Below are 27,549 nucleotides of genomic sequence, written 5' to 3'. Positions count from 1 at the left end.
TTATTGCCAGTTACATAGACAATTGTTCACTGCAGTTTTACATAATGATGTAGCTAAATTGCCCTTCTTTATTTAGAAGCAAAGATGTGTTAAGGACTAGTCTGTTGGTCAAAAATATTGACTTTAAATTACGATAATTACAATATTTCAACAAGTAGACAATTAAAATTGTTAATTGAAAATTAGCTTTGTCTATGACTTCCTTCTTTCTTGCCTCTGTAAACAAAAGTGTAGAACAATTTTCTTGTGTCATGTTATCCCAAAGGAAAGAATTTGGTACATATATTTGTTACGTCTTTGTCTCCACCTCCCCCATTTATTATCTTTTATTTATATGTAGACATACTTTATGTTTCTCTTGTATTTCTTTTTTCCCCCAAAGGGTAGTATTTGTTCCAGAAATTTGCAAATCGTCTATTCCATTTTCCTTTTTTATTGCATTGAAAAAATTTTCACTACTTCTTAAGTGCCTTTTCCCTTTTATTACTTTCAGATGTTTGGAATCAACTGCTGTGTTGCTTTTTTTAATTATTTTTATTTTTTTATTTTTGGTTTTGCTTTTTTAGTACCTATGCTGTTAGAGGTAGGTTGAATGAATTTCTGTGTACACACAGTTTTGGGTGCTCATTTTGCCCCGAAAAAATTATTAGGTACAAACTTGAGAGCTGAAAATATTGGGCTACCACATAAGTATCCTTTGCATGTATAATTTTGTGCCTGTAAGATATTTAAGCAGATTTACCTTAAATGTTAAGTAGCTTTAGCGTTGCAATATCTTAAAATAAAAAGGTAAAGATTTTAAGTTCACTGGGGGATACATATGTATAATTTAACACTGTTCAGTAAGAGATGTAAATTTTGAGTTTAGATGTGTGGGAAACAAGGACTTCTGTTGTTATATAGTCACAAGCATGTCTGTAAAGCTATGCCAAATGATAATATTTGTATAAATATTTATATAAATATGCTATGCTTTCATAGCGTTTCTAGGAGCTTTATATCTACCTTAATTTACCATATGACAATAAAAGTGAGTTGAACCAACAGCTAAGTGCTTTCAAAATGAAAAAATATCATTAATTTTCTTGAAGTTCCTCAGGTTAGTGGTACAAAGACCAAGGTGTTGCATTTTGCATGGGAATAAATACACATATAAAGTGAATACAGTATCTTTTAAGACTCAGCACAGCTTATATGGTTCTAAAGGTGATGTTGTTCCATGAACAAACAGGGAGAAACAACTGATAATAGAGTATTTTCTGATCGTAGGAAGCTTTTCCCTATATTTTTTACTAACAAATGCTGCCAAAACTACTTGGAGGTTAGCATAGGTCTAGCTTTGTCTAATGCTCTGTGTCTTTATGCCATCCAGAATAGTATGACTACTTGAAAACATAGATATTTCTTTTTAGCAGTGAGCATGTAGCTCTTCACTTATATTTGATGGAAGCAAGTAGGTGAATTAGAAAAATTTAATTTAAATTTCTACTTTGTTCTTTACATTATTTTGAGCTAAAACCATAGTAATGGAATTACCCTGTAAAATGAAAGGAGGGTTTTTGTAGAATGGGCAAGCAGTTAAAGAAAAAGGAAAAGATAAAGAAATGTAATACTTAATGTTTCTTCATGTGGGAACATGCATGTTGAATTGAAGCTCGTGGTAATTGCCAGCATATTCCCTTAAGCACGGTATTTTTCCTGTGGTTTCTGAAAGGATCAATCACTTGCAGCAATTTATGTAGAAAGTTCCCAGTGAATGATTCTGCTATTGTATTTACACTTTTTGCCCGGCTTACCAGAATGCAATACCTTACTGCAGCAAATGCACTTTGTAATATATATTATGGTATGGTCAAAGCATAATTTATTGTCAAATAGAAAAATAGGTCAACATGAATGTCACTTGATGATCATCCCCCCAAGTTTAATAAAACACCTCACCAGCATGCATTCTGCACAGTGCTTGATGTTTTATTAGGACTACAGTACCTTACAGTACCTAGCTATAGTGGGAGTGTAATTACTGAGCTGTCAGGGTGATAAGTGGGATTAATGGCAGCCTGGTGCACTTTAGTCTGCAGAGTGCTCAGAGAATGGGAAGATGGTCTTATTATAGGAGAAAGTCTGGACTGGCATATTCATGACACCCTCCCCTTGTCCCAAAAGCTTACATTCAAGTTGGTGTTGCCACCGTCCTCCGCTTTAAATAGCTGACATTTTCAACAGCTGTTATTTGTGAACCATTTCAAAATTCAGAAAAGATACAATTCGGTAAAGATGCTTAATAGCCACAACTGGAAAGCTGTGCACTGCTTATCCTGCTAGGTGCCATTCTAGTCAGTTTTGACATGAGATTGTTCTGTACGTAGTCCACAGAAATGTATTTTATGTTAAGTGTTATTCTTTTGGTCTTAGATATAGGACTGCTGCATTTTAAAGTGAATCACATCCAGGAACATGAAGAGCCAGAAGTCATAATGGAATACTTGCTTTTTTTAAAATGTATGATTTTCTGCTTCTATTATTTCTTTACTGCCTACATAGACAAAATGATCTTCCAAGCCCTTACAGCATCAGATTTTGCCTCGTGCATCTCCAATTTTCCTGGCTTCTAGTACTAGAACTTTTCTGTCTTCCAGGCTGCTTAGAATGCTAAGAGCATCCTCTTGACTCAGTGCTCTGGACACATGCACCTTTTGAGGTCCCCACTGGCATACCTTTGCTGGTTAAGGCATTTATAACATATGCTTGCTGTGCTGGGCAGCAGCATATTGAACTACCACAGCTAAATTTGCAGGTGCTTTTCTGCCAGAGCCCTTTGACATCCTGGGCTAGCTGAACTAGCAGCCTGCCATCGTGTTGAACCTGAATGTGGCTTTACCATGTTTCCCTGCCTTTGCTGTCTATGAGACCTATTTTCCTTTAAATATTTCCTTTGGGACCCTTTCTCCATGAATAGATCTATGAGGAAATCCAAACAGTGCTACCACATGTATCTTCAAATTCAGGTGCAGTATCATTGGTGCCATGGTGGCTGCAATACCCAGCTAGACGACAATGAATGAGAAGATTAAAGACTAATTAATCTTTGGCTTTGCTTTCACTCTTATTCCACCCTTAACTGGAGGAGAAAAATACAAACAATGCATGTGACTGACAAAGTTAGAGCATTTTTTCACTTCAGGTCTTTTAGGCTTGTTCATTCCTTTTAATTTACTCGTCATTTGTGTTTTCTGTAGGACTCTTGCACTTCTCTGTGTTTGAAAGTAGTCTGTCCTAGCCAGTTGTGTACCATCATTTACTACTAAGTAATGAGGATTAAGGTAGAGTTGTGGGACTGTAAGTAGTTGTGTTCAGACAATATACAAAAACAAAACAAACAAACAAACAAAAAACAACAAACAAACAACAAAAAAAAAATTTCATTTTCCAAAAGTAGTTGAAACTACAAATTTTATAAATTCTGCATGCTAGTAAAACTATTTGAAAGAGCATCTGGAATAATTTGGTGAATTAGAAGTGTGACATTTGACCTGTGATAATCACTGGTATGTGAAACCAAGAATTTCATGCAAATATCTTTGTGTTTATTAGAGAACCGTTTTCATTCTTCAGCTGACTTTTACCTTTTGTGATAGATTTATTTATTGTAACTTACATAGGCAACCCTTAGGGCTTACTTCTTAGAAGGGACTTGTGCAAGCAACTTTACCAGTAAAACCCCATGCATGACTAGCAGGCACAGATAGTAAATCATTGCTATTTAAAATTTGTGTGTTTTAATATACGATAAAGTTTGTCATTAGGGATGACAAGAAGAGGGTCTTAGGCATTTCAGTTGGGAGTATGCTTAGGAATATTGAAGTGTTTTCAAAGGTCACAGACATATTTTAGGAAATTCATAGATAAGTGGCTTGAAAATTTACCAGCCGTTCTTGTTCTTTGGCACATACAGTACAAACTAGTTCCTTCCTCTTTGGAAATAGTTGATTTAATACATCTGATTGTCCAACGTCTAGAATGTAATCCACAGTAAAACTTGAAGAATTTTATTAATAAACTCTCATTCACAGCATTGGTGTTTTTCAGATGGGAAAATTAAATGGTCAGAAGTTTAGCAATCTTGGATACAAGGAGAAAAAAAGAAGCGTAATTGGACATTGTTTCCTAATACTTTGTGTGCGTAGTCCACATTTGTAACTGCACCTTACTCACTTCACTTTGTAAAGTGGAGTCAACAGAATTTAATGTTTATTCAACTTAATTTGATAATGATCATGTAGCACTTGAGTTTTTAAATAGAAATTTTATGAAAATGCTTTGTATTATTCACTTGTGACTTATCTTCAACCACACTCACTTGAAAACATTATGCTATTGGCAGCATTTGTATTCTATGTCTCTGTGACACATTTTCTTTTATTCCTGTAGATGTTTGAAGTGTGCAGATGCCCCCTGTCAGAAGAGTTGTCCAACTAATCTGGACATCAAGTCATTCATCACAAGTATTGCAAACAAGGTAAAATCAGACTTGCCGTAGTACATGGAAGCAGATAGCAGTGATTGCTTGCAGTTCTGTTAATGTGATTGCATTACAAGGCTTGCCTTTGTAAAATGTTTACAACAGATACTTTAAAATTCAAGTAACCTAATTTTTAATTATTTTTACTGCTGTTCTGTGCTAGAACAGATAGCATATATTGCAAATCTACTTCTTTGTGTAACTATTGCTAAAAAGTTTTTGGTTTTGATGGTTTTCATGCATAATGGTATTAGAAATGAGCATTACAATGCAGTGATTTAACTTTGCTGCTACCTGAGGTATTAGAGTTACAAAACTTTTCTTTCATGAAATATTGTTGTTGTTGTTTAACAAGTGATTATAATTAAAATTTGCTTTCAGCAGAAATCTAACATGAAAGTGGTCATCTCAAGGAATGTTTTCTCACTGTTGTACTTTATAGTAAGAGGCTCTGGCTAATGCAAATGTGGACTGTCACTTAGACTAGCAGTAAATTATTACAGGAACAAATTGAGCCCTCTTTTTTGGAGGTATGGTATCTTTTCCTTTCTTAATAGGCTATTTTACTGTAATAATAATGAAAGCTTAAAAACTTTATTTCCATTTGTGGTCTACATACTACTTTTAACAGTAAGAAATAGGAATAAACAAAAATGACTGCAAAGTTAATATGACAAGATTCATTAGGCTATCTGGGATAGTCTAAAGATGACTGGATATTATTACCCCTTGCAGTCTCAAAAACTTACTTCCCACCAATCATTTGCAACAGTGTGATTTGTTTATCTGTATGAACCCAACTAAACTCATGAACCACAGGAGGTGATACAAAGATTTTCTGGCTGCATGTTTTGCTCCAGCCCATCTTGCTGTTGGATGCAACTGAAAAGGCCCACGCAGGTAGAGATAGAGAGAAGTGGGCAACAGCAGTGCTGCCATGCATGAGCCAACAGCCACCTTGCTTGTACTGGGCTCTGTACTCTGGGGAGAAGACACTGGTAAATTTTGCACCTTAACAAGAAACATTAGGATAAGAGGAGATATTAAGATACATGTATCAATTATAATACAACTGTGTGTTGATGTGGGAATTGGCATTATGCCCAGCATCTGCATATAGACAGTTTTCTTATATTATTTGTACCTTGTCAGTGTAGCATTTGTATTTATGAATGTAGGCATCTGTTTGCGACCATAGTATAGCATGGAGTATATTGCTTGTTATTTCCTCTGGCAGGCATTATGAAGGAGATGAACTGAACAGAGAAGGTACAAGACAGTAGCAAAGCTATTAGTCTCATCCTGTGATCACGTTGTAGTTCTAGGAAGAGCAAAGCAAATTTTATGAAAGTATTTTACCAGGGTGGCCTTTCTTGATTGAGGGTTAGTTGTGTTACTGCTTAGGATAGGATAGGGGGATGCATTAGTGAGGAAGGAAAAGGGGCCTTAGTATGGAAATTGGGAGTAAAGAATAAGAAGGCAAACTGAAAATTACAACAGAAAATGTCTGAAGAACTGACACCAGCAGCATCTTAAAATGATAAATTTGGTGGGTCTTTTAAATTCTCACAGCCACAGAAATGTAATGCCCTTTTGTGACTTGGCAGAAAGGGTCAGTCATTTTAACAGCTGATTCATTCTGAATTCTGTGAATCCATTACAGAGGAGAGGAAGTCAAGGTGGGGTGACTGCAGAGCTTTGAGAGTTATATTTTGGCAAAGGTGTACTGGAATAATAACAGGAATCTGCCTTATAGATGTGAAGTCTTTGCCCTGCTGACACCAATGGGCGCACTCTGCAAGGTTTTAATAGGGGCAGATTTTACCTGTCTGATGGTCAGTGAGGCAGGTCAACCCTGTAGTGTTTAGGCTGTTTGATAACTCTTTTAAAGCATCTTGGAAGCTGCAGATGCTCAGTAAGACTCTGCATTTGCCCTGAACAAGTGACCTGATCAGTTGATGTTTTATCAGAAAATTCTGCTTTAGAAAAGAATTGCAGTATACTGCTATTCTATTAGGAGACTTATGATTCTGTAGGGGAAAACCTGTGTCTCAGATTACTGAAATGTACTTACCGCCTTTCTTCTTGGATCCCATCCCTAGCAGTAGCTTCTATATCCAGTACGCAACTGTAGTTTTTATAAAAAAGCATACTGTGATTTTGGTACCTGCTTTTGCCTCATGTTGATGCCTGGTAATTGCATAGAATGAAGGACACTTTCACACACAGGAAGTATTAAAAAGTCAGATAGTCAGTTTCTGTTAGCCATGATAATTGGATGGGAACTTGCATGCCTCTAATCAGCACTGCATCTATGAAATTCATTTTCAAGTAGAAGTTTACATGCAGGCTGACCCTTTGCTTTCTCTCCTTACCCTAAAAGGAAAGAGAAATCCAATATTGCATAGTTATGGGAGCATTTCTCTGAGACAGAGAATTCTGACTTAAAAAAAATAAAATAAACCAAAATATACTTAGCAAATAGGTGAGGTCATGAGCTGAGCAACAAGGCTGGGAAATCCGGCTTGCTTATGGCTTCCACGTCAATGGCTGTACCGCCTGTAATTCATGTACCAAGCAGGGAAGTAAGCTTAAAGGAAACCCAACCTTGTCTTGATGGATGCATTCTTCTAGGCTGAATTTTTCGTTTGTTGAATTTACTTCCAATGCATTTGATAGAAATTTTCTATAACAGATTCTGTTCAGGAAGAGTAACACTACATTCTTACATTTTCCTTTATTAATAGGATGTTTTTCTAGGTATATATGTTTAATATTATTTTTTTCCTTTTTAAATATTGCACTTTGAAACTTGTGCTTTCTACAAAGTTAGTGGAAAAATTATGGTAGAAGTTGAGAGGGAGATAGGGAAAGTTGAAATGGTTCACTTGAAGTCCTGGCCCTGGGGGCGTTGGTGTGGTGGGTACTGCAGTGTCCTCTCCTCTGTTTCATTCTACTGTTGTGGTGTTTGAGGTACCTGCACCATCTGCTTTTAGAGCAGACAGAAGTCGAGAACAGTGCATTTTTGAAAACCACACTGAAACTTCAAGCTTATAATTTGGGAAGTTTTTAATGGAACCAGCAAGTAATTTCTCACTATGTTCCATAGCTGTTCACTGTACTTTTTCTAAAATTGTATTAAAATTATTATCCAGATATCATTCAGCAATACACTTGCTGGATATTTTTGCACTATTGTTGTAAGTGTACTTCACACTGTCAAAGTTTTGTTAAATGCCTTTGAAAATGCTTTTCAAAATGATACATCTTTTTGTTGTTTTCACCTTGTAAATACATTTTCTTTTTTAATCCAATAGTTTATAAATACATCTGTTAGCTTCTAGACAAAATAAAAAGTTGAGGTGCAGAATATTCAGGTACTTAAGTAAGTCCTGGAAATTCAAGTAGAGTTTCTAGGCTTATTTGAAGTTCTTCTCCCACTTCTGAATCTTGCTTCATTATTCTCTCAAGAAGCTCCCTGCAGTAGGTTACCCTTCTAGCTGTTTAGAGGAGATTCTGTTCAATAAATTCCTCATCTATGTCTAAGCAGTAAGCAGTATGCTATTCAGGTATTTATTTAAACATTATTCATTATTAATATGGAGTATTTAGACAGCAATGTACTGGAAATGAATTACTTTGTCAGATATTTAAGAGCTCTATTGTATGTAGTTGGTTTTGTTGGAAAACTGCTATAGCAATCATAAAAGGTCAGGGATTCTTGTTCTCTGAAGCCTGAGGCTTTTTAGATATTTAGGGGCCATGTACAATGTAGCTGTTCTTCGCTGCTCTGCCATTAGACCTCAGCTCAAGAGTAGAAGAGGGAGAGGGAAGGAGGGGTTGTTTCTGGGTTGAGAGGGTAATTGAATTGCTAGGCTCAATGAGCCTTGAGCCTCTTTGAGAAAAAGGATGTCACTTATGCTGCATTGTATTAGGCCACTGTGACTCAGTAGACTTTAGGCCACAACTTCTGTTCTCCTTTTCCATACAAACTGGATTACAACTCCACTTTCTAAAGGTACAATCTAGTCCATTGTGTCTTCCCAGTGACAGTTTCTCAGTTCATACAGACTGCTTGCAGTTGCATCTCTTGGAAACCAGACTTCAAATTCCCCATGCGCATGATGTTTTTAAACATCAGAAGATGCTGAGTGTTCAAACTTCCATCTGTCCTCTCTTTATGTACAACCTTCATGTTGCAAAGTGTGTATTCTTTGTTTTGTAATAGACAAGAGCCATCTTCATCATCTCTTCCTTTAAAACAACAACAATAAAAAAAAAAAAAAGGGAAAAAAACAAATCACATTTAGATGCTGCAGGAGAATGGTTCTCCCTTGCTTCATTCTCTCCTCTGAAATAGTCCCAGGAGAGATCTTAGGGATTTTGTGTCATCCTTTCCTTGTGTTGGTATGTCAAAGCAAGAAGTGAAGTGGAGTTTGGTAAAATGGAGCTCCAACACTTGTCATCCTTTAGGGCTGGTACAATCAAGTATTACATCAGCAGGGAATCCTGTAGCTCTCAGCTGAAATGCTTGCTGCCTGTCCAGCTTTCCTCCTGTTAAGCAGAAGTCTGTGCTAGAAGAAGCTACTCATTGAAGAGCAACAGCTGCTCATGTACTCTGCCTTTGTACTGTGCAGTGAGACAATCTTGGATGTTTTGTTACTGGACACCTTCATGGTTGAGTAGTCACAGTGAAAAACAGCCGATGGTGCAGTTAAGGCAAGGCATAGGGATATTAAGTTGTGTTACATGGCACAGGCATAAAAAGTGACTGACTCATCCTTTATAGCCTGAGTTAATAATGAAGAACTGGGGATGCAGAAGTATCTTTTGTGATATCAGTACTCAAAACTGCACTTTGTCACTGCAGTCCTCTGTGACTGATCCTACAGTTTTCTCCTTGTTCAGTTTGACCATCTTCTCCCATACCTGGTCTGAGCTGACAGGTTCACCATTTTCTAATAGATCTCATAGGTGGGTGTAAGTCTTCTGGTAAGCATTAATATATATATATGTGTGTGTATATATATATATACACATATATATATATATACACACACATATATATACACACATATATATATACACACATATATATGTATATAAATAAAAAAACACACTGCCTTCTGTATAGGACTGTAGGACTGTTTGGACCATGCTGGTAGGGAAATGGTAGAGTAAGAGCTGAATGACAGAAAAGTATAGGATAGGTGTGAAACACATGAGTAAGTTTTAGAGAAATGCTTAGATTAAAATAAAACTGGAGGAAATAAGGGTTTTCAAGGGAGAAATGGGAGAGGGAAGGAGCTAGAGGGTATAAAAGGATACCAAAGGGGTAAAGGTGAAGCTGAAGTTTGGGAGATTGAAGGATTAAAGGAAAAAATGTATGTGGCAATATACTGGAAATAAGAAAGAAGGAAAAGTGGGTAGACAAAGGAAGGCAAAAGACAAAAAGCAGTGGGATTATTAAGGGAAGATGAAATGAAGAAAAGATTGCAAGAGAGAAAGGGTGGTGAGAGGCAAAGGACTGTGACAGGTGAGAGAAACAGAATGATGTTTTTTTCTGTGCCAGAGGAACTTGGAGTAAATTCAAAAAGGATATCTCTATGCTGTTGGAAAGAACGTAGAAAATCATGAGTTCATATGCAGAATACTGTAAATGGGATACTGTTAATACAGTGAAAGACTGTAGAAGTCAAAAAGCTGCTAGATGATTGGTAATAATTATATACAGATATGCGTCACAATTAATCTTTAAGTACTACTTTGAGGCCTCAGGCTTTTGAAATTGCTGTTTTACTCAGCTTTCTGTGTTAATCTTTGTATATTTCAGGTCACTAAATACAAAAAAAACATTTAAAAGAAAAAGTAGTAATGGTGTTAAATTGATGTACTTGAAGCATTGACTTTTCTTGAGATGTCTGTTTGTACTTAGTGTAATGGAATGGCTGACAGCTGGTTTCAGTTGCCATAGTGTAATTATGTAGAATAGACTTTTGCGATGACACTATGTCAATTAAGGAATCTCTCACATTCTAGACTACAAAGGACAAAATGACAGTACAAGATATTTCTTCCGTTCTTTTTCATAAAAAGATAGTGACACTGTGTGAAATTACAGTCCTGTTATGATGGCATAAGTCAAATGATGTGAAAGATTTCTGGATTGATTAAAAATCATCAGCATTATAATATAGAATATGTATGATTTGGTAAGTTGTTATGTTTTGTTCATTCTTCTTCGGAAGATATTTTGGTGGGGGCCTGACAGACTGGAGGTGTTTCTTGTTATATTTTAACTGGTGTGTGTCAATGCGAAAAATGCTACTTATATAACAATGTACTTTAAATAGTGGTTCTTTGGTATGGGAAAATATTTTAATCCAATGCAGCTTGAGCAAATTTGAAAGCCATCACAGAACAGGAGCATGGATAGAGGGAGGTGATATTTTCCTGTATTTTTTGGTATGTCTCTCTTTTTTTAAGCTTCACCCAGAGGAAGAGGAAATTACTATTTTTTCTCCTTTTCTTTTAATGTATTCACTACATCTCATAATCCTGATGAAGTCAATGTTTTCATTTTTATTACACAAAACACAATAATGAATATATTTTTTTGAGAAAACTGCCATATCAAAACACCCCGATGCATAAGGAATTTATATAAAAAGCTCTTAAATTGAATGAAAGAAAAGATGCTGTATGCCTTTCCTGATAGTAAATGCAATTTCTTCTGGTTTGTCAGTATTGATCCTCAGAGTTTTAATAGTGTTTTTTTTTTTTTTTTTTTTTTTTCCAAGTAAAAAACAGTCTAATTTACATGCAAATTATATAATGCTTCCAAATGATACATGTGGAGATTCTCCTCTGCCTGGTTTCCACAGATTATTGATGTCTGTTTAAGGCTTGTTTTTGTTCCCTGTGTTAGCAATGTAGTATTTATTGACATTTTGATGTAGGAAGCCACAAAACATCCTATCCAGTTAGATTAATTTATTTCTGCGGAAGTGCACAGGAAAAAAGACTCTATGAACAAAAGCACAAGCAGACATTTATCTCATTAAAAAATTCAGAAACATTCTAGTTTTAGACTTGTTTCCTCTGTGACGTCTGTAAGAAACTAGCCAACTGAGACATCTTATTATTTCAGCATCTAAAAAAAACACTCCAAACTGTTTGCATCCAAGATAGTTTGCATCATTTCATGCGCTGTGGTAACTTAGTGATTTTAATGAAGTCTACCTCCCTTTAACTCTGGTCTGATCTTCTGTACTGCATGCGATGTGCAGTTACCAATTTGGCATGTCTGTGTCTTGTATCTGTGTTGTGTGTAGCCTACTACACCCTGGTTTTGTGAAATGAAAATTGTCAATAATTTTTTTTTTTCAGGAATGTGAATATTCTATTAAATATTCTGCCTTTAATGTCACTGGTAATTGATCAGTAATACATGTTTTCAGCTGGAAAAAGAGGATGTTATGTAAGAAAAAGTGTTCATATAACAAAGCATTTAAGTTACTGTACATATACTGCAAATGCTTATTTATTACCGTAGTAACTCGCAGTTTGCAGTGGTCTAACACAGTCTATATAACGCCACTTAGTGTAACTTTCTAAACTATATTTTCCTGACAGTTTTTTTGGTAAAATATTGGAAAACGTTTTTTTTTTAAATAATATTTGATATTTTAGATAATTAATCAGCACAGTGAAAGCAGAATAAATTAATAGAATGGAAGGACAAAGAGATGAAGCGACTCGGAGCTAGGCTCCTGAAGTCTTGCTCATGGCCCTGTATCTGTGCTGGTCTTTGCCCTGGGTATCTGGAAGGTTGCAGATGGGCTTGCTCTTGAACTTAAGTACAAAGTGATGGTAGCAGAATGTGGCCATATCCCTTCACTGGCAGTGACCAGTATCAGTGGCAATGGGAATAGTGCTTATGCTTGTGTTCTGAAAGGTGGAAGCTGGGGCAGGGTATGGAAGAGGAGAGCTAGGGAACTACAGCTCTTCTGGAAGTGTAAGTTTGTGGAACACTGCACTTCAGGTGTGACAACCTTTTAATTAGTTTACCATTAAAACTTTTTGGATGTTAAGACTAGGAGAGAGATGCTCTTTGATACACTTCATCCAATGTCTTAATATTTAATATGGTAGTATGTACTATATGTCTTTCAGTACTCTCTTTTGAAGAAGTAAGGGTACCTAAACATCTTGTGTTCAGGCGCTACCACTAGAATTAGTAGCATCAGCAGATCATGATCATGACAGCAGCTCCTCATAAATTCCCAGATAAGGATCTTGCCTTAATACACTCATGTTGCCCCAGATTAAGAGTCCATCAGCACTTGGCATTGCCTCCATTAGGACACTGGTCCCAGCCTTCTTACCGAATAATGTCTTGAGATGGGCTTCCCTCTATATCCTATCAGTAAGCTGTGATCTCAGTCATATACCCACAGTGAGCCTGGTCCAATCTTATCTGGTCAGATGCTACTCTAACATACTGTCTCCTCTTTCTCTACCTTGCTGCAGCCTTGATTATGTGCTGTAACATGGCTTTAGTGACAGTCTTCATATATCTGTGCTCAAATTTTGGTTTGAGTTTGCAAGTGAAATGTTTCAGCTGTGTTGACACTGCCTGTAGTGGCACAGCTCAAGTGCAAGGGCTTTATGATAAGGGCTTTTTATTACAGATATGTAATAAAATTAATTTTAAAAAGGAATAGCTTAACAGATTTGGTTTTTAGGCCTAATAACTAGATTTGTATAGAGATTTTAATTAAAAACCCTGAAAATGTGGGAAATCTGTAATGAAGTTACTTAAATGCAAATGCATGTTATTGTAATTGTTTCCATTGAACCAGAGCTGAAGATAACAAAAATAATAATCCTGGACAACACAGGAAGGGAAACGCTCATACTTTGGGAAATATAAAACTGAACAAAAATTATTTCAAAAACATTTTGTCTTTCAGTTAGTGAGGAAAATCCTCACTACTAGTTTATAATTATCCCTTTAGGGTGTTGTTTTTTTTTTTTTTTGGGGGGGGGGAAGGGCTAGATGTAATTGCCTGGGCACCAGACATCTATTGCGAATTAAGATGCTTTAGGATATTTATGCTGGCCTTTGAGTGCTGCTTCAGGAAGACATGGGTTTTCAGTACTGACACTGTCACCTCTGCCATCTGCATGGTTGTGTGTCAGGAAAATCTCCAATGTAAACAGACTTTTGTGCTTTGGCTTCTGAATTGAGCTTATAATGTTGTTACTGGCTGTTTTTAACATACCTAACAATCTCTGATATATCGAAAGAGTAACATTCATCTGGCAGAGTGAAAAGATTTTGCTAATACCTGGAATGTACGTTTAACTAATGCTCCTTTACATCAGAATAAATGAGAAATGGGCATGATAATGTCCGTGCATATTACAGGCAAAATGGTTGAAAGGAATTCTCCCAGAACAGTTGTGTAAAGGGACTGCTTGTTCAGCTAGGACTAGAATTTTAAGGGATTTTAATAATGTCTAAGAAAACCCTATGAAAATACATCTAGGTAGCTGTTTCATGTTTTCAGGTGCTGGACAGGGGCTCATGCTGTGCAGTAGACTGGCACCTGTAAGTAAAAGGTCCCATTGTGTCTACAAATACATTTCTTAAATGTTAGCATTATTTAGGGAATGTCTAGCAGTGTCTAGCATCTGTTTTAACTTGAAGAATTTTACACATAGTCTTTCAATATGCCTTTTGGTGAATTTGAACTTCCCAAACCAAAGTTGTTACACACTGTTTGTTATATTGTCAGATCTTGACAAGTCTCTTTTTATTCATAACTGGATTTTTGCTCAGTGTGGGATTGTGTTAACTTTAAACAAACACTTGTATACATTAGCCTGCTTGGCAGAAAAGAAGTCTCAGGCATTAGATAGGGTCTGCTGTGACTGAGTAATTCATATCCTTTGAAGTCTACACCTTCTCATTGTTCTTAGCCATCTGTCCTGGGATAGAATGATAAAGAAAAATTTTAAACCAGTTTCATGTTACTGATGATGATTGGAGTGTGGAAGAGGTGGATGGAAGAAGGACACATAAGTGATCTTTAATTCCTCAGTTATTACTAGTTTGAAAAAAGCTGGAATGAGATCCCAGTATTAATTTCTCACCATATAAACTTTTGTGGAACCTCAGCTAGTACGGTATTGTAATCTTCTGAACTGCAGTGGTCCGTAAAGGAAACTCCAGCATTAACACCTCTTCCATGGACTTTCCTTGTTGAAGCTTTTAGAGGGGGGTGAGAGGAGTGGTAAAATAAAGAACTATAAGGAACTATAGCTTATAATTAAGCAAGCTTCTATATTGACCATACAGAAGAAAATACAGAATGTGAAAGGTTTGCTTTAATTACACTAAAATTTCATGAATGTAATGAAATTTCATTACATTTATTAATTTTCATAATGTGAATACAGAACTGTCATCAGTAGTTCTAAGCCTCTAAATGAAACTTCACTTCACTCCTGGCATTTCCTCTGATGTTCCCTCTTTAGAGAATTACCCAGTCTAAAATAATCAAGGGTTTACTGACTATATTAGGCACTAGGAGGTGGTGAATGTCCACTCCTTACCTTTTTAGTATGGAAACAAATCTTGCTAGTTCTAATATATATTAGGAAATTTTTCCTTTTCTGAAGCTGTACACGAAATATTGAGAATCTGTTAAGTTGTAAATTTTAAATAAATTCTTTAATCACTTCCCTGTTTTGCTCCTTAGGGAAACAGGAAAATGTTTGCCCTGGTCAGGCTGTGTACGAGGAAAAAGAGCTCAAAAAATTCAGTTGTTCAAATCTATGGGTAGTTACGTAGGAAACCTGTTCTCATCACAGGTCTGGGACAATTGACACTGCTGACATGGTGTGAAGGACAAACATATCTGCAGAGATGGTGTGCACAAATGTGTAGAATAAACTTTTAATTCTCTGTGTTATAAAGAACTGATAATCTAACTAGCAGTGTCTGGTCAGATCTCCAACAAAGGTTACAACTCACCTACTGCCTAATTGATCTAGAGATGGAGGAAGTATTTACAAGTACATAATGCAGGCACAGTAGTTTTCTAGCATAGATTTGTTAAACCACTAAAAATCCTACAACTGCGTAAGACTGAAGATGTTTATAACCATTTTGCAAACTGAAAAGCGTTACCTTTGCATAATCAACAATTCTGTTGACATTCTTTCTGGTGCATTTGAAATAATTATGTAATATTTAAATGATGTCAGCGTTATTCATTATATGTATATAGTATTCTACTAGGCAGCTACAACATGTTTTGTATTTCCTATTGAATTTTAATTTTCTTGTTATGTGACTATCTTTTTTTCCCCCCTCTTTCTTTTCTTCAGAACTATTATGGAGCTGCCAAAATGATTTTTTCCGACAATCCACTTGGCCTGACTTGTGGAATGGTGTGTCCAACATCAGATCTTTGTGTTGGCGGCTGCAATTTGTATGCAACTGAGGAGGGACCAATTAATATTGGTGGATTGCAACAGTTTGCTACTGAGGTAGGTAGAACTCATAAATGCCTAAAATGCTTTTTATGTACCAACAAGTATTATATAGGCGGATGCTTTTCTTAATGATTTTTTTTTTTTAAGTTGTACTAATAAAATAAAGTCATAGGAAGTTAAAATAATTATCCTTTTTCTTACAGCACATTCAGAAATTTAGAAATGCTTTTGCAATGGAAACATAGGAACGTAACATTTTTTTGAACAAGACAAGTCTTTAGAAACACTAGTAGTTGAGTCAATTTGTTCAAAATTAAAGATTTATATAAGCCATGTTAAAATGCAGGTGTTGCTGAAGTCGGCCACATAGGGAAAAAGATCGTGTACCTCCCTCCGTAACTGCACATTAAGGAGTTGCTGAGCTCTTCTGGGCACAGGGCAGCTCTTACAGCAGAGTCTAACTTGTTCTTTGGCTATGATGAACCCTGTTCTCTGTGAAGCCACACACTCTCTAAGAATTCTAAGAATTCTAGGTCTCGAGGTCAAAAAAGAACTGTTCTCTGATAGCAGCTGGAAGTTTAAGTAGTATTTATTATCCAGAAATACTTGGCTTTCTCATTTCCTCAGTTAAAACTTTCATTTAGTTTTAATTGTTGTTTATGGATAAGTTGCTTTGATGTCTTTCCTTTTTGAAAGCCTTTTTTTTTTTTTTTTTTTTTTTATGTAGCAAGGAGTCTGTTTTATTATTTGAAGTTAACTTATTTCTGAGCACAATACACTGTAGCTCTTTTGCATTTTTGTTATGTGAAAAGCTTTGTACAAAATTTAATGCATACTTTTGAAAAGTCACAGAGAGGACGAATCAATCCAAATTTTACCCCAAATTTAGTATTTTCAAATATAAACATTGCAAGTCTGAGGATCCATAATAATAAGAAATGTACATGTCCAAGTACTGGCTTCATTTAATTCTCAGAAATGGAAATTTGGACACATTTTAGTAATTTAAAATTAAAATATGAGAAGCTGCAGGATTAGTGTGGATTTGTATATTCTTTGAGGGCAAAGGAAAAGTTTCAGATGATTTAAGACATTCTGCTGTCCTTTTTTTTGCCAAAACCAAGTAAATAAACAGGTTCAGATTGGCCTGAAATAAATATCTATGTTCACCTAAGTAGCTGTAGATGCACACCTGTGTTTGTGTGTTGTTTTATTAGTTCATAAAGGCACTTTAGCCACTGAAGCAAACAAGATCATTTGATGTTAGGAAGTTTTCTCAAGGGTTTCTGTTGAGATGCACATGTACTTCTGTATAGATTTAATGTTTGACATTTACATCTGATTTACATCTGAAGAAGGTGGAGGCTGTAGCTCATTTAACTTCCTTTGAGGGCATTTAGAAGTTGTACTAAGTATATGGCTTCATCTGGCACCTCTTCTGATCTGTCTGAAGTATGTTTTGGTCTCTACAAGTGAGGATGTTTGTACAAGTGACTATGTAAAAAAAAAAAAAAAAAAAAAAAAAAGCATATACATGGGTGAAGATGACATATACAGTCCATGACTAATAAGTCCGTTTTGTGTATCTTGAGCGTGTCCCTTTTCTGTATCTTGAGCCATTTGGCTGATCATATTTACAAGCATATGATGAAATTCCAGTCACCTTTACAAAGCCTGAGAAAATGTCTTTGTAGGACAGACCAAAATAGAAATGCGAATCAATCTGGAAGTAACAGATGATATGTCTGTAAGGCCAATTTTTTCCTCTGCTGTCATTTGTAGACTTCACACCCCCTTCTCAGTGGCTGTGGGCCGTGATTCGATGAGCAAATATTGCTACCTGCTGCAGGTCTCTCTATCTGTTTGTACATCTTTCTTCTCACCAGGAGACGTTAAAAGCTTCTGGAGCACCTGTTAAACTTTTTTTTTTTTTTTTGTTAGCTGCTGCTGAACGTTCTCTATCACCTATCATTTAAGTAGCTGTCCGCTTCAGTTTGCTAGAGGTTTGAACATACAAAAGTATGGATCAGTGCAGTTTGAACCAAAGCTCTCATTTGCAGGAATGAGGCTGCAGACACTGAACTGTGTTTGTTCTACCTATATATTAAGTTTTTTTGCTTGTTTTTTTTTGTTTTTAAATCAGTCAAGAGGTGATTTTATCATCTCTTCTTTTAATGGCTTTTATTCCATATATGTAAAAAATTAATATTTGTTGCAAGGCAGAAGACTTATTAAAAGAAAAAAAAGATTAAACAGTTGTCAAGTAGATGATAAATATAATAGTGAAATATTACTGTCGAGGAACCAAATGCAAGTGATATGTGTTAAAACTTGATTTGTGTCTCCTTTTAGCCCTAATGCTATGATTAATAGAGAGGAATTATGGCTTGATAGATAATACTAAATATCTGCCATTTTTCTTCAAAAATCTTTAGAAATCTATTAAAAAGCTCAGTGCTAGCACAATGATTGATATGAAAACTGCAGAAGGGATGAATAGCTCAGGATGGCTTTTCTCATAATGCTCCAAGTTTGTTTAAAGTGATATATTAGTGGCAACAGTTCTAACAAAATAAAATTACTATACGGTTCTATTTAGCACTCTAACACAAATAACTTTATGGTAAATTTTATTCTCCTCGCTATTTTTATGGTATTCTAAAATGTTTGCTGAAAGTGCAGATATTAACAACCTTTAGAATTACTGCCATTTTAAAAAGAATTTGAATGTTTTGTAGTACACATAATTAGCAATAGTAGGCAGTCACTTTTCTAATTAATATTTTTTACCTTTCATTCAGTAAATTTTTACTATGTATATATATGTATGTATAATTGAAGGAACCCAATAGTATGAGTGTTTCCGAATAACAATTAATATAAAAATATAGATTGAAATACTGAAGAAAATCATGTGTTACTATTGCTAATACAGGGCTTGGCCCATATAGTGTGAACAAAGCATGTTCACTGCTTAACCTATAAGAGTAACTTAGCAAATTGTGTGGTTTAGGTGTGCAACATGTGGCACTGTTAATGAGAGCTGCATGGTAATTCTCATGCACTGTGTAATAGTTTGTCCCACAGGGGCTTATTTACTGAAAACTCCATTGTGCATAATGCCAATTTTAGATTATTTTTTTTTTTTACTTGGAATTAGTCTGAGGATCATACACTTTCTGCATTACGAGAGAGAACAATAATAAAAAGGCACAACTGCTAGCTGAGATAAAAGATAAAATTGCAGTAAAGCAGGAATGTGGGTTTAAAATGGAAAATATATGGGTATGACGTATGCCCTTTTGTGCTTCTGAACAATGACTGATCATCTGTTCATACTGCAGATAAAACTCCCTAATTGTAAAATATTTGTCTTGCATACAGTAGAACAAAAAAATGGCACCTCACACCTCCTGTCTTTTCCTTCTGTCCTTCCATATAGCTTTGTAACTGTTAACCTAATTTTCAAAGTAAATTGTAATCTAGTCTGAATAAATGCGAAATGTGGATTTTGACAATTAAATGTTCAAATGGAGAATTAAAACAAAACAAAACAAAAAAAACCAGCATTTGTATTTGTGATGTAGAATGTGTATACTGGGATGCAGTTACCACGGTAACTGTTGCATCTAGAGAATAACATGGAGTTAAAGCTCACTATTATAAATGATGAGTGTCAAGCGCAGGTTACACCTGCTGCTGCACAGGTCAAAATTATATTAATGTCTTTATCTGTCTCCTTTGCCCAAGTACTTTAGAACCAGGAAGCGTTTCTGGTTTTGGAACACAAGTTCAGTGAAAATATACTGAGATTGCAGTGACAATACATACAGGCATGAGCTATATGACTGTCAGTCCCATAAAATAAACTAAAATTACTGGTTACTTGAGTACAAGTTTGTAAGCTTGCAGTAGGAAAGGAAGCATGATCTATTGCATTCAGTTGCAGTATTACTAGGAAGCCCTCAAAATCTTGCTTTTCTGGGTAGATATTACCAAATCTAAAGGGTCTCCTGTGTTTCTAGTTAATCATTCTGAAAGGAGCAGCACAAGCTAAATAGAAAATATATTATTTTAATCTCTGCATACTAGAATTAAATACTAGATTGTTTGGCACTGTGACTCTCAGGCCAGCTACAGTTCTGGTCATTTCTTTCCCTTTGGATATCTGTTCTGGCTTTTGTTGCAGTGGAAAGCACTTGGAAAAGGGAACTTGATACTCTTTTTCACATAAAGGATGTGTTTTATGAGCTTATTTGCTGTTAATCTAGGGACATGTCAGCAGAGCAGCTGGGCTAAGAGGTGGGCCCTCCCTTCTCTGCGACCCACCAGAGCTGAGGTGGCAGAGACTGCCTGGAGGGAAGGCCGTGGTGGGGTGTGCTGCCACAGCAGGCTTAGGGTCCGTCTTGTAGTTGTGCATTGACAATTTTGATCAGTCTTAATTTAAGTGGGTGAAGGTGGTGGTTCCCATGGAGCCACTGTTACTGCAGCTGGCCAGCTCTGGACTGCCAGCCATGGTGTAGCCATGGTGTGCCCACGGTGTTGTGGGGCTCTGACATGGCCACCAGGCCCCACCCCAGCACCTGCACCAGTGGGTGTGCTGCATCAGCCAAGGAGCATTACTCTGGGGAGCTGAGGCAGCAGAACAAACAGAAACAAACAAACAAAACGACTACTTTCTGGCATTAGCTTTTACTTTAGTACATCTTTAGGTTATTTCCTCTTTTAAGTCATGTTAAAATCTCTAATTATGCATTATAAAATTTTAGGCTAGTTTGAAGGTGATGGTGTTGCCTTCGTGATAGTTCCAGGGATGAATCTGAGAATTTTTAACTTCTTAGGCTAATGATGAAAGACTTGCTGATGTTTCGGCAAGTTATATAATGTTTTCTACAGAACGCTTTAGATGTTTCATTCCAATGCCTTAAAATCATCTGTATATTATGCCCTTATTAGTGGTGGGACTCATGAGCTTTGAGGTATAGGCTCTGTAACGTCCTATATCCATGGGCTTTCTTGAGACCTGGATAATATGAATGTGTAGTTGTTACATAAGTTTGAAAAGTCCTTAATGAGGTGCTTTAGGCCCTACTTTTGCCAACACTCAGCTACTTGCATAAAAATTTGCAGCATTGCAAGTGTAACTTACTTGTGGAGGATCAACTGGTTTCTATAACTAGTTCATACTTATAGGAAAAAAAACTACTTGCTGTACCTCCTGTGCTATCCATTGCAATTATATGAAATTGTGTGACTATACAATTTGACAGCTTCCAGATGATTACTACACACACAATTTGCTTCATTTTTGTTAAAACCTATGCAGAGTATTATTTTCTCCTTTAAATATTCAACTGCCCCGTATGAATATATACCAGCCTACACATATCCAGTGGGATAGTCTGAAATTAACACCATCAATTCCTAAACATTACTGATGTCATTGTCCATATTTTTCTTTCTGTGCACTAGCAAAATCTGATAATTCAGAATATACTAATATGTCTCACCCTAAAATAAATATTAACTAGATGCTAACAGCTGTATCAGTAGCTGCTTGATACCTCATTATTTTGGTGAAAGATATCTAAAGATAATCTTACTAATAACCATTTATTTAACCTTCTAAGCATGGAAATAGACACTACACCTTGAGAACCTAAACAATTTAATAATGAAGTCAAAACTTGCTGCTAGAAAATGAAATTCTCCAAATACTCATTCCATTTGCTCTTATTTATTTATTTATTTATTTTTATTTTTTATTTTATTTCAACCTTTTTGTGTTGAAAATGAGTGATTAAATATACTCACTTTTTACTTCAGAAATGTGTTGTTCTCTGTGTGTCCTAGAAACTACCAAACTTGCATTTATAGGATTAGGCAAAGGTTTGGTTGTTGTAATTGTTTTGTTTGTTTTACATTTTAACAGAGATTAAAATTTCAATCTAGTTACTGAATTGTTTATCAAATTCTGTGTCATAGTCCAATGATAATTTTAAATAAAGGTGAATTAGAGTAAAATTGTCTGACTGTATGTGAGTCCTGCGAAGAGGTGGAGAAGGATATCTACAGTATGTGTCTCTTAAATATATTGATCAGAAAATTCCAAAGTGACAAAAGTGAGTTACTTTACATTTATTCTAATTGTTATAAAAATATTTATATCAATTCAGAATAACAGTTCTAACATGCTGTAATAATGTGGATTGTTTTTTACATGCTTTTAAATCATGCTCACTATGCCATAAAATGATTTTCATCAGGCTGCCAAAAAGTATTTCTGAGTCACCTGCCACATGCTGCCAAATGTCATCTTTTCATCAAAGCTTGCTAATACTTGAGTTGTGTAGTGAAGAAAAGAACCAGAATTTTATTACATGAGCAGAACAATACGCTTTTCCCTGTCTGTATTTTTGAAAAACATCAAAAATTCAGCCAATGATTTGGTTGAAACTTTCCAGGAAAATTCAACTCGAATCAGATGCTGAGCAATCAAAACAGCTAGTTTGGTAATATTGTAGAATCTTAATACAAACTTTTTTTTTTCTTTGCATTCAGTGACTGGAATTATGTTTTTATGTTGAATTTACTGAATATTTTGGAGCAAAAAACAAACACTGCAGGGAAAAGATGTTCGATTTATAAGGGAGAAGAGAAACCCCCAAATTTTGCACTGGAGAGAACACTGAGCAATTGGGCTCATGCCTTTACATAGGAAAGTAATGGAAATAGGGGAAATATAATACATTATAAATATGTGAATTAAAATATATTAAGTGTAGGATACTAAGATACTTATGAAGTCATTCCCATTGTTGGAACTTTAGCAGAATAGATCAGCTGTTTCTGATTGGCCAAATTGTATCACACCTGAGGACAAAACCTCCATTATCTTGTGTGAGTTTATTGGCAGAAGAAACTGCTCTTGGTTTGAAGCTGAGTATGTGTAATAAATGCTGAGTCCAGCCTGGTCATTGACAGTGTTACAGGGGAAGATATGTGAAAACGTTTAGAACTGGTGTCTAATGCTGGCAGAAGTAGAAAAGGATTTATTCTACAACTCAGTACTTGCACTCTTCAATTCCACTTTCTAATAAATTGGTGGTGGAGACTTTTATTTTTTGTAAATTGGGATATCCTTTCTATGGACCATAATGGACATGAAACATTAAAAGTGGATTGAATCTATGTGGGTTTAGTTTGAATAGGTCATGGGTGGTGAAGTAATGATATTTAGCCATGATTAGATAAAAAGTTAAAGAATAAATGTGCAGTTAATGTCTATTACTAATCTATTTTGTTTGTGTGAGAGAACCAGAAGGAAAGGGAATAAGGGAATAATGGGAATAATGTCTGGAAATTCCCACTGAGATGCTGAGCTTTGAAATTTATTATTTGGTCAGATTTTTCTTAATGGGTCTTGGTTACAAAGCATTGCAAAGCAAAAGAAAAACTCCATCCAAACAAAACCAAAATAATATTTTTTAGAGGAAGATGAATGAGCAAGACAATAGTGTTAAACTTTACTTGGCATCCTGATCACAGTCTAATGAGAGGAAAAATTGGAGAGGTCAGTTGCATGTAATGTGACATTAAACACTTACTACCAAGGCAGTCATCTTTGTACACCAAAAGATTTGTACAGAAGAATTTAGTGATATTTAATTAGGTGAATTACAGAGTAGTGAAAATTCACCATGAAGTGAGTGAAAATCTTTTGAAATGCATTGAAGCAGTTTGATATTTTCACACAGTTACCCTGCCAGCCTTAATATGCAAAACTGCCACTGAAATCCAGATGGTAAGATACTGCCACACAAGCTGGCTGTGCTGCATAAAGGCAGTTTCACCCTATTTGCAAATGGGCAGAATTAAAGCTGACCATTCAGCCTGAACTAGTAGCATTTCCTGCATGAGTGCTTGGTTCCTGAAGCTTAACACTGCACTACAGTAAAGCTGGGTTTCAGTATAAAATTAGTTAATGGGTATGTCTATTCAATAACAAATATAAAAATAATTATGTTAACAACAAAATAAATTTATTAAGCATGTGCATATTCACAGTATTCAATGCAAACATTAAATATGCAAGTTATGCAATTTTCATTACTGAGTAGCTTTCTAAAACAACTGCATGAGATTTTAATGGAAATTTGGTATCATTCAAGACATTTCTATGTGAATGTAACAAAGCAGACATTTTAAAAATATCCTATTGCATTTTGGTTATCACAGTCTAGTTTCACAGAACAATATAAGCTTTTCAACCTGTGAAATCCATTAATAACCACATTAAACCTTCTCATATTGTATGAATTGTCAGGTTTAAATGATTCTTTTTTTAAAACAATTATCTGTCTCTTGCTTCTTGCAGTTTGTTAAAATGCTATGTCAATTTACAAAGACTGGTGGAATTTGACACAGAAATTTTAGGGGGGGAAGGAACTAATCATTCGTTTATCTAGCTTGAGTGCTCAAGTGCACGTGAAGAAAATGAACATTGATTCAAAACATAAATGAAAATCTCTATTCGTGAGTAGAACTGCCAAAGTTTAATTCGGAAAACCTGGTTCTAAAGTTCTAAGGAGAGTAAAAACTTGGTAAATGTTCAATAGCTTAAGTATCATATTTATTATGACAAATCACAATGTCTGTATTTTAGCAGGCTAGTTAGTACTTGTGGAATGCAGTCCTGCATTGAAACAGGTGGGAAAAAATTCAGTCTTTACAGATAGTATTCAGTAGCAGGTAGTATTCAGTGGCAGCCCTGAATACTATGACTGAGAATCCCAATGCAATAAATACTTGTATCCTTTCAGTATGATTTTGTGCTTCTGTTATAAAGATATATACTCCCTTGGATAAATGTTCTTCCACTAATGCCTAAAATAAAATGAAGATATAACTGTTCTCTTCCATGCTTCTAATCTTTAGTAGCCTATAAGGGCTGTGAGTCTGTTCTTTCATTTTTTAAAGTTTTTACAAGATAGAGGGACAATTTCTTCCCCTGTGATGTAGGTACATGCATAGAACAATGAAATCAAGCTCAGGGAATGTAGAATAACTCTGCCTTATGCCTGTGTAAAAAAAAAAAAAAAAAAAAAAAAGATTTAGCGCAGATCTGAAATAAAGTGCATGGCGTTGCAACAAGCCCATTGTGCCTGTTTATGTATAAATACATCATAGCGGTCAGGGACTGTCCCAAAGTAGTTTTGATAGTCAAGATTGAATGGAGCAGATCTCTGTTTTACAGTTGAAGAACTGAGGCATAGAGAGAACAGTCTAACTTTCAGGTATGCCTACAACTTTGGATACCCAGTTGAAAAGTGGAGAATACCTGGAAGAGATGATCAACCAACATGAAATAAATCATGTAAGAATTGTCTAAGAGGACATACCTAAAGTAGGGGATTAGCTTTAAAATATAACACTGAAGACAAGACAATTCCTAATAAGAGTTTAAAACCACCTAAGGCTGGTTACCTTTTGCCTCTAAAAAGTCAAACCTTAAGTGACTTATATGGGATCACACAGGCTATCTCTGCAAGAAACAGAGCCCTTTCACTAGCTTTGCAATCCTTTGCATTATTCACACAAATATTCTTCTAGTAATAAGAGTAATCTGAACCGTGTTTGGAAAGAAATTTTTGGTGTTTTAGAGGTCTTTACCATTTTGCCTACTTTGTATTACCATCTTGTTGTTGCTGTTAGTCTGGTTCCATCTACGTGATACGGTTTATAGTGGTGAAAGATCTGATTTCAGACCTTTTTAAGACAAACAACCTCAGGAGGACAAAATCCTGTACCTACAACATCCCTCACAAATGTACGTATCGTATCAGTTGAGAATCCCTATAAAGTTGTGAAGCATTCTTCAATAATATGTCAAGGATATGTGACAGTACTAGTGGAAACTTCCACCACATTACTCAAAATTTTAAGAGGGAACGTGAAGTATGTAACCTATTGAATGTATTCTTTTTCAGGTGTTCAAAGCTATGAATATTCCTCAGATCAGAAACCCTTCCTTGCCTCCTCTAGAAGATATGCCTGAAGCCTATCATGTGAAGATAGCTCTTCTTGGTGCAGGACCTGCAAGTTTAAGCTGTGCTTCTTTTTTGGCTCGATTGGGCTATACAAACATCACCATATTTGAAAAGCAGGAGTACATCGGTGGCTTAAGGTAAAAATAAATAAATAATATATATATATATATATATACATACCTGTAGCCCTACACAATGAGATCTGGAGTCACCTAGGGCATGATCACATCCAGACAGATTTTTTAATATCTCCAAAGAAGGAGACTCTACAACCTCTCTGGGCAACCTGTTCTAGTGCTCTGTCACCTCAACCATAAAGAAGCTCTTCATACGGTGATGAACCACCTCCTGTGGTTCCATTTATACCCATTACCCCTTGTCCTATCACTGGCCGCCACTGCTGAGAAAAGTTTGGCCCCACTCTCTCTCTATAGATTTATATATATATATTCATATATATATATATATGTCTGTGTGTGTGTGTATATATATATATTTATATAAATACTCATAGAATCATAGAATATCCTGAGTTGGAAGGGACCCTTAAGGATCATCAAGTCCAACTCTTGACACCGCACAGGTCTACCCAAAAGTTCAGACCATGTGACTAAGTGCACAGTCCAATCTCTTCTTAAATTCAGACAGGCTCGGTGCAGTGACCACTTCCCTGGGGAGCCTGTTCCAGTGTGCAACCACCCTCTCTGTGAAGAACCCCCTCCTGATGTCAAGCCTAAATACTATATGTTTAAAATTCTTTAAACGTATACTAATTTCATGGGGAATTTTAAATTTAGAATGTTTTATGAACAACTTTATGGAAATGAAGGTGACAATGAATAAATCCATTATGTCTGCCTGGACTTGTAGCTTTAATAAACCGTACTGTAAGAGTGAAATCAACCCCCTGCAATTCTCAACTTTCAACAAATTATAAAGAAAACAGAGAAAAGTGCCTTTGCAGTTTGCCAGTATGGCAAGCTTTTGGGTGATATTTGCATGCTTCAGGTTCAGTATTGTGTTCTCTATACTAGAAGATGAATATTTACTACCGTAACAACTGCTGAGTTCATCTTATAAGCTGGTTGGAATTCCTAAATAAAATGTAAAGTGTTTCAGAAACTGATGAATGTATACCAGCCAATTCAAAATCAAAATTAAATTTTACTTGTTAAGGATTAAGCCACACTAAAGTGCTTACAAAATAAGAAGTGAAAAGTAATAGAGAGAAAAACGGGTGATGCACTCACATTTCTCTCACTGCAGCATCACTGAAATCAATAGAGTTGACACTGCTAATGAATTTGATCCATAATGTCATAATGTCAAATACTTATTCAGAGCTCTGGAAGATAGAGAATCAATGCTGAAGAAGTTGAACTGATTACTTGCATTTTTCCCAGTGAGGTTCAAAAGTATTCTGTGTAATTATCAAGTTGTTAATACATAGGCATTTAACTGTGTGAAGCC

General features: G+C 35.7%; 1 protein-coding gene across 1 annotated transcript in view; it reads left to right on the top strand.

The window, feature by feature from the left end:
- The window catches only part of DPYD (dihydropyrimidine dehydrogenase), a 341,375-nt gene that overhangs the window by 82,550 nt on the left and 231,276 nt on the right, over positions 1–27,549 (top strand). Inside the window, exons 4-6 of the mRNA XM_082765934.1 lie at positions 4,432–4,519; positions 15,923–16,084; positions 26,020–26,216. Coding sequence (XP_082622060.1) covers positions 4,432–4,519; positions 15,923–16,084; positions 26,020–26,216 — 447 coding nt within the window. The remainder of the gene's footprint in view (positions 1–4,431; positions 4,520–15,922; positions 16,085–26,019; positions 26,217–27,549) is intronic.

The sequence above is a fragment of the Aythya marila genome (assembly GCF_965140915.1).
Source record: "Aythya marila genome assembly, chromosome: 8".
In the NCBI taxonomy this organism is placed as follows: domain Eukaryota; kingdom Metazoa; phylum Chordata; class Aves; order Anseriformes; family Anatidae; genus Aythya; species Aythya marila.
The sequence above is the reverse complement of the archived record's forward strand: the minus strand, read 5'-3'. Positions and strand labels throughout refer to the sequence as shown.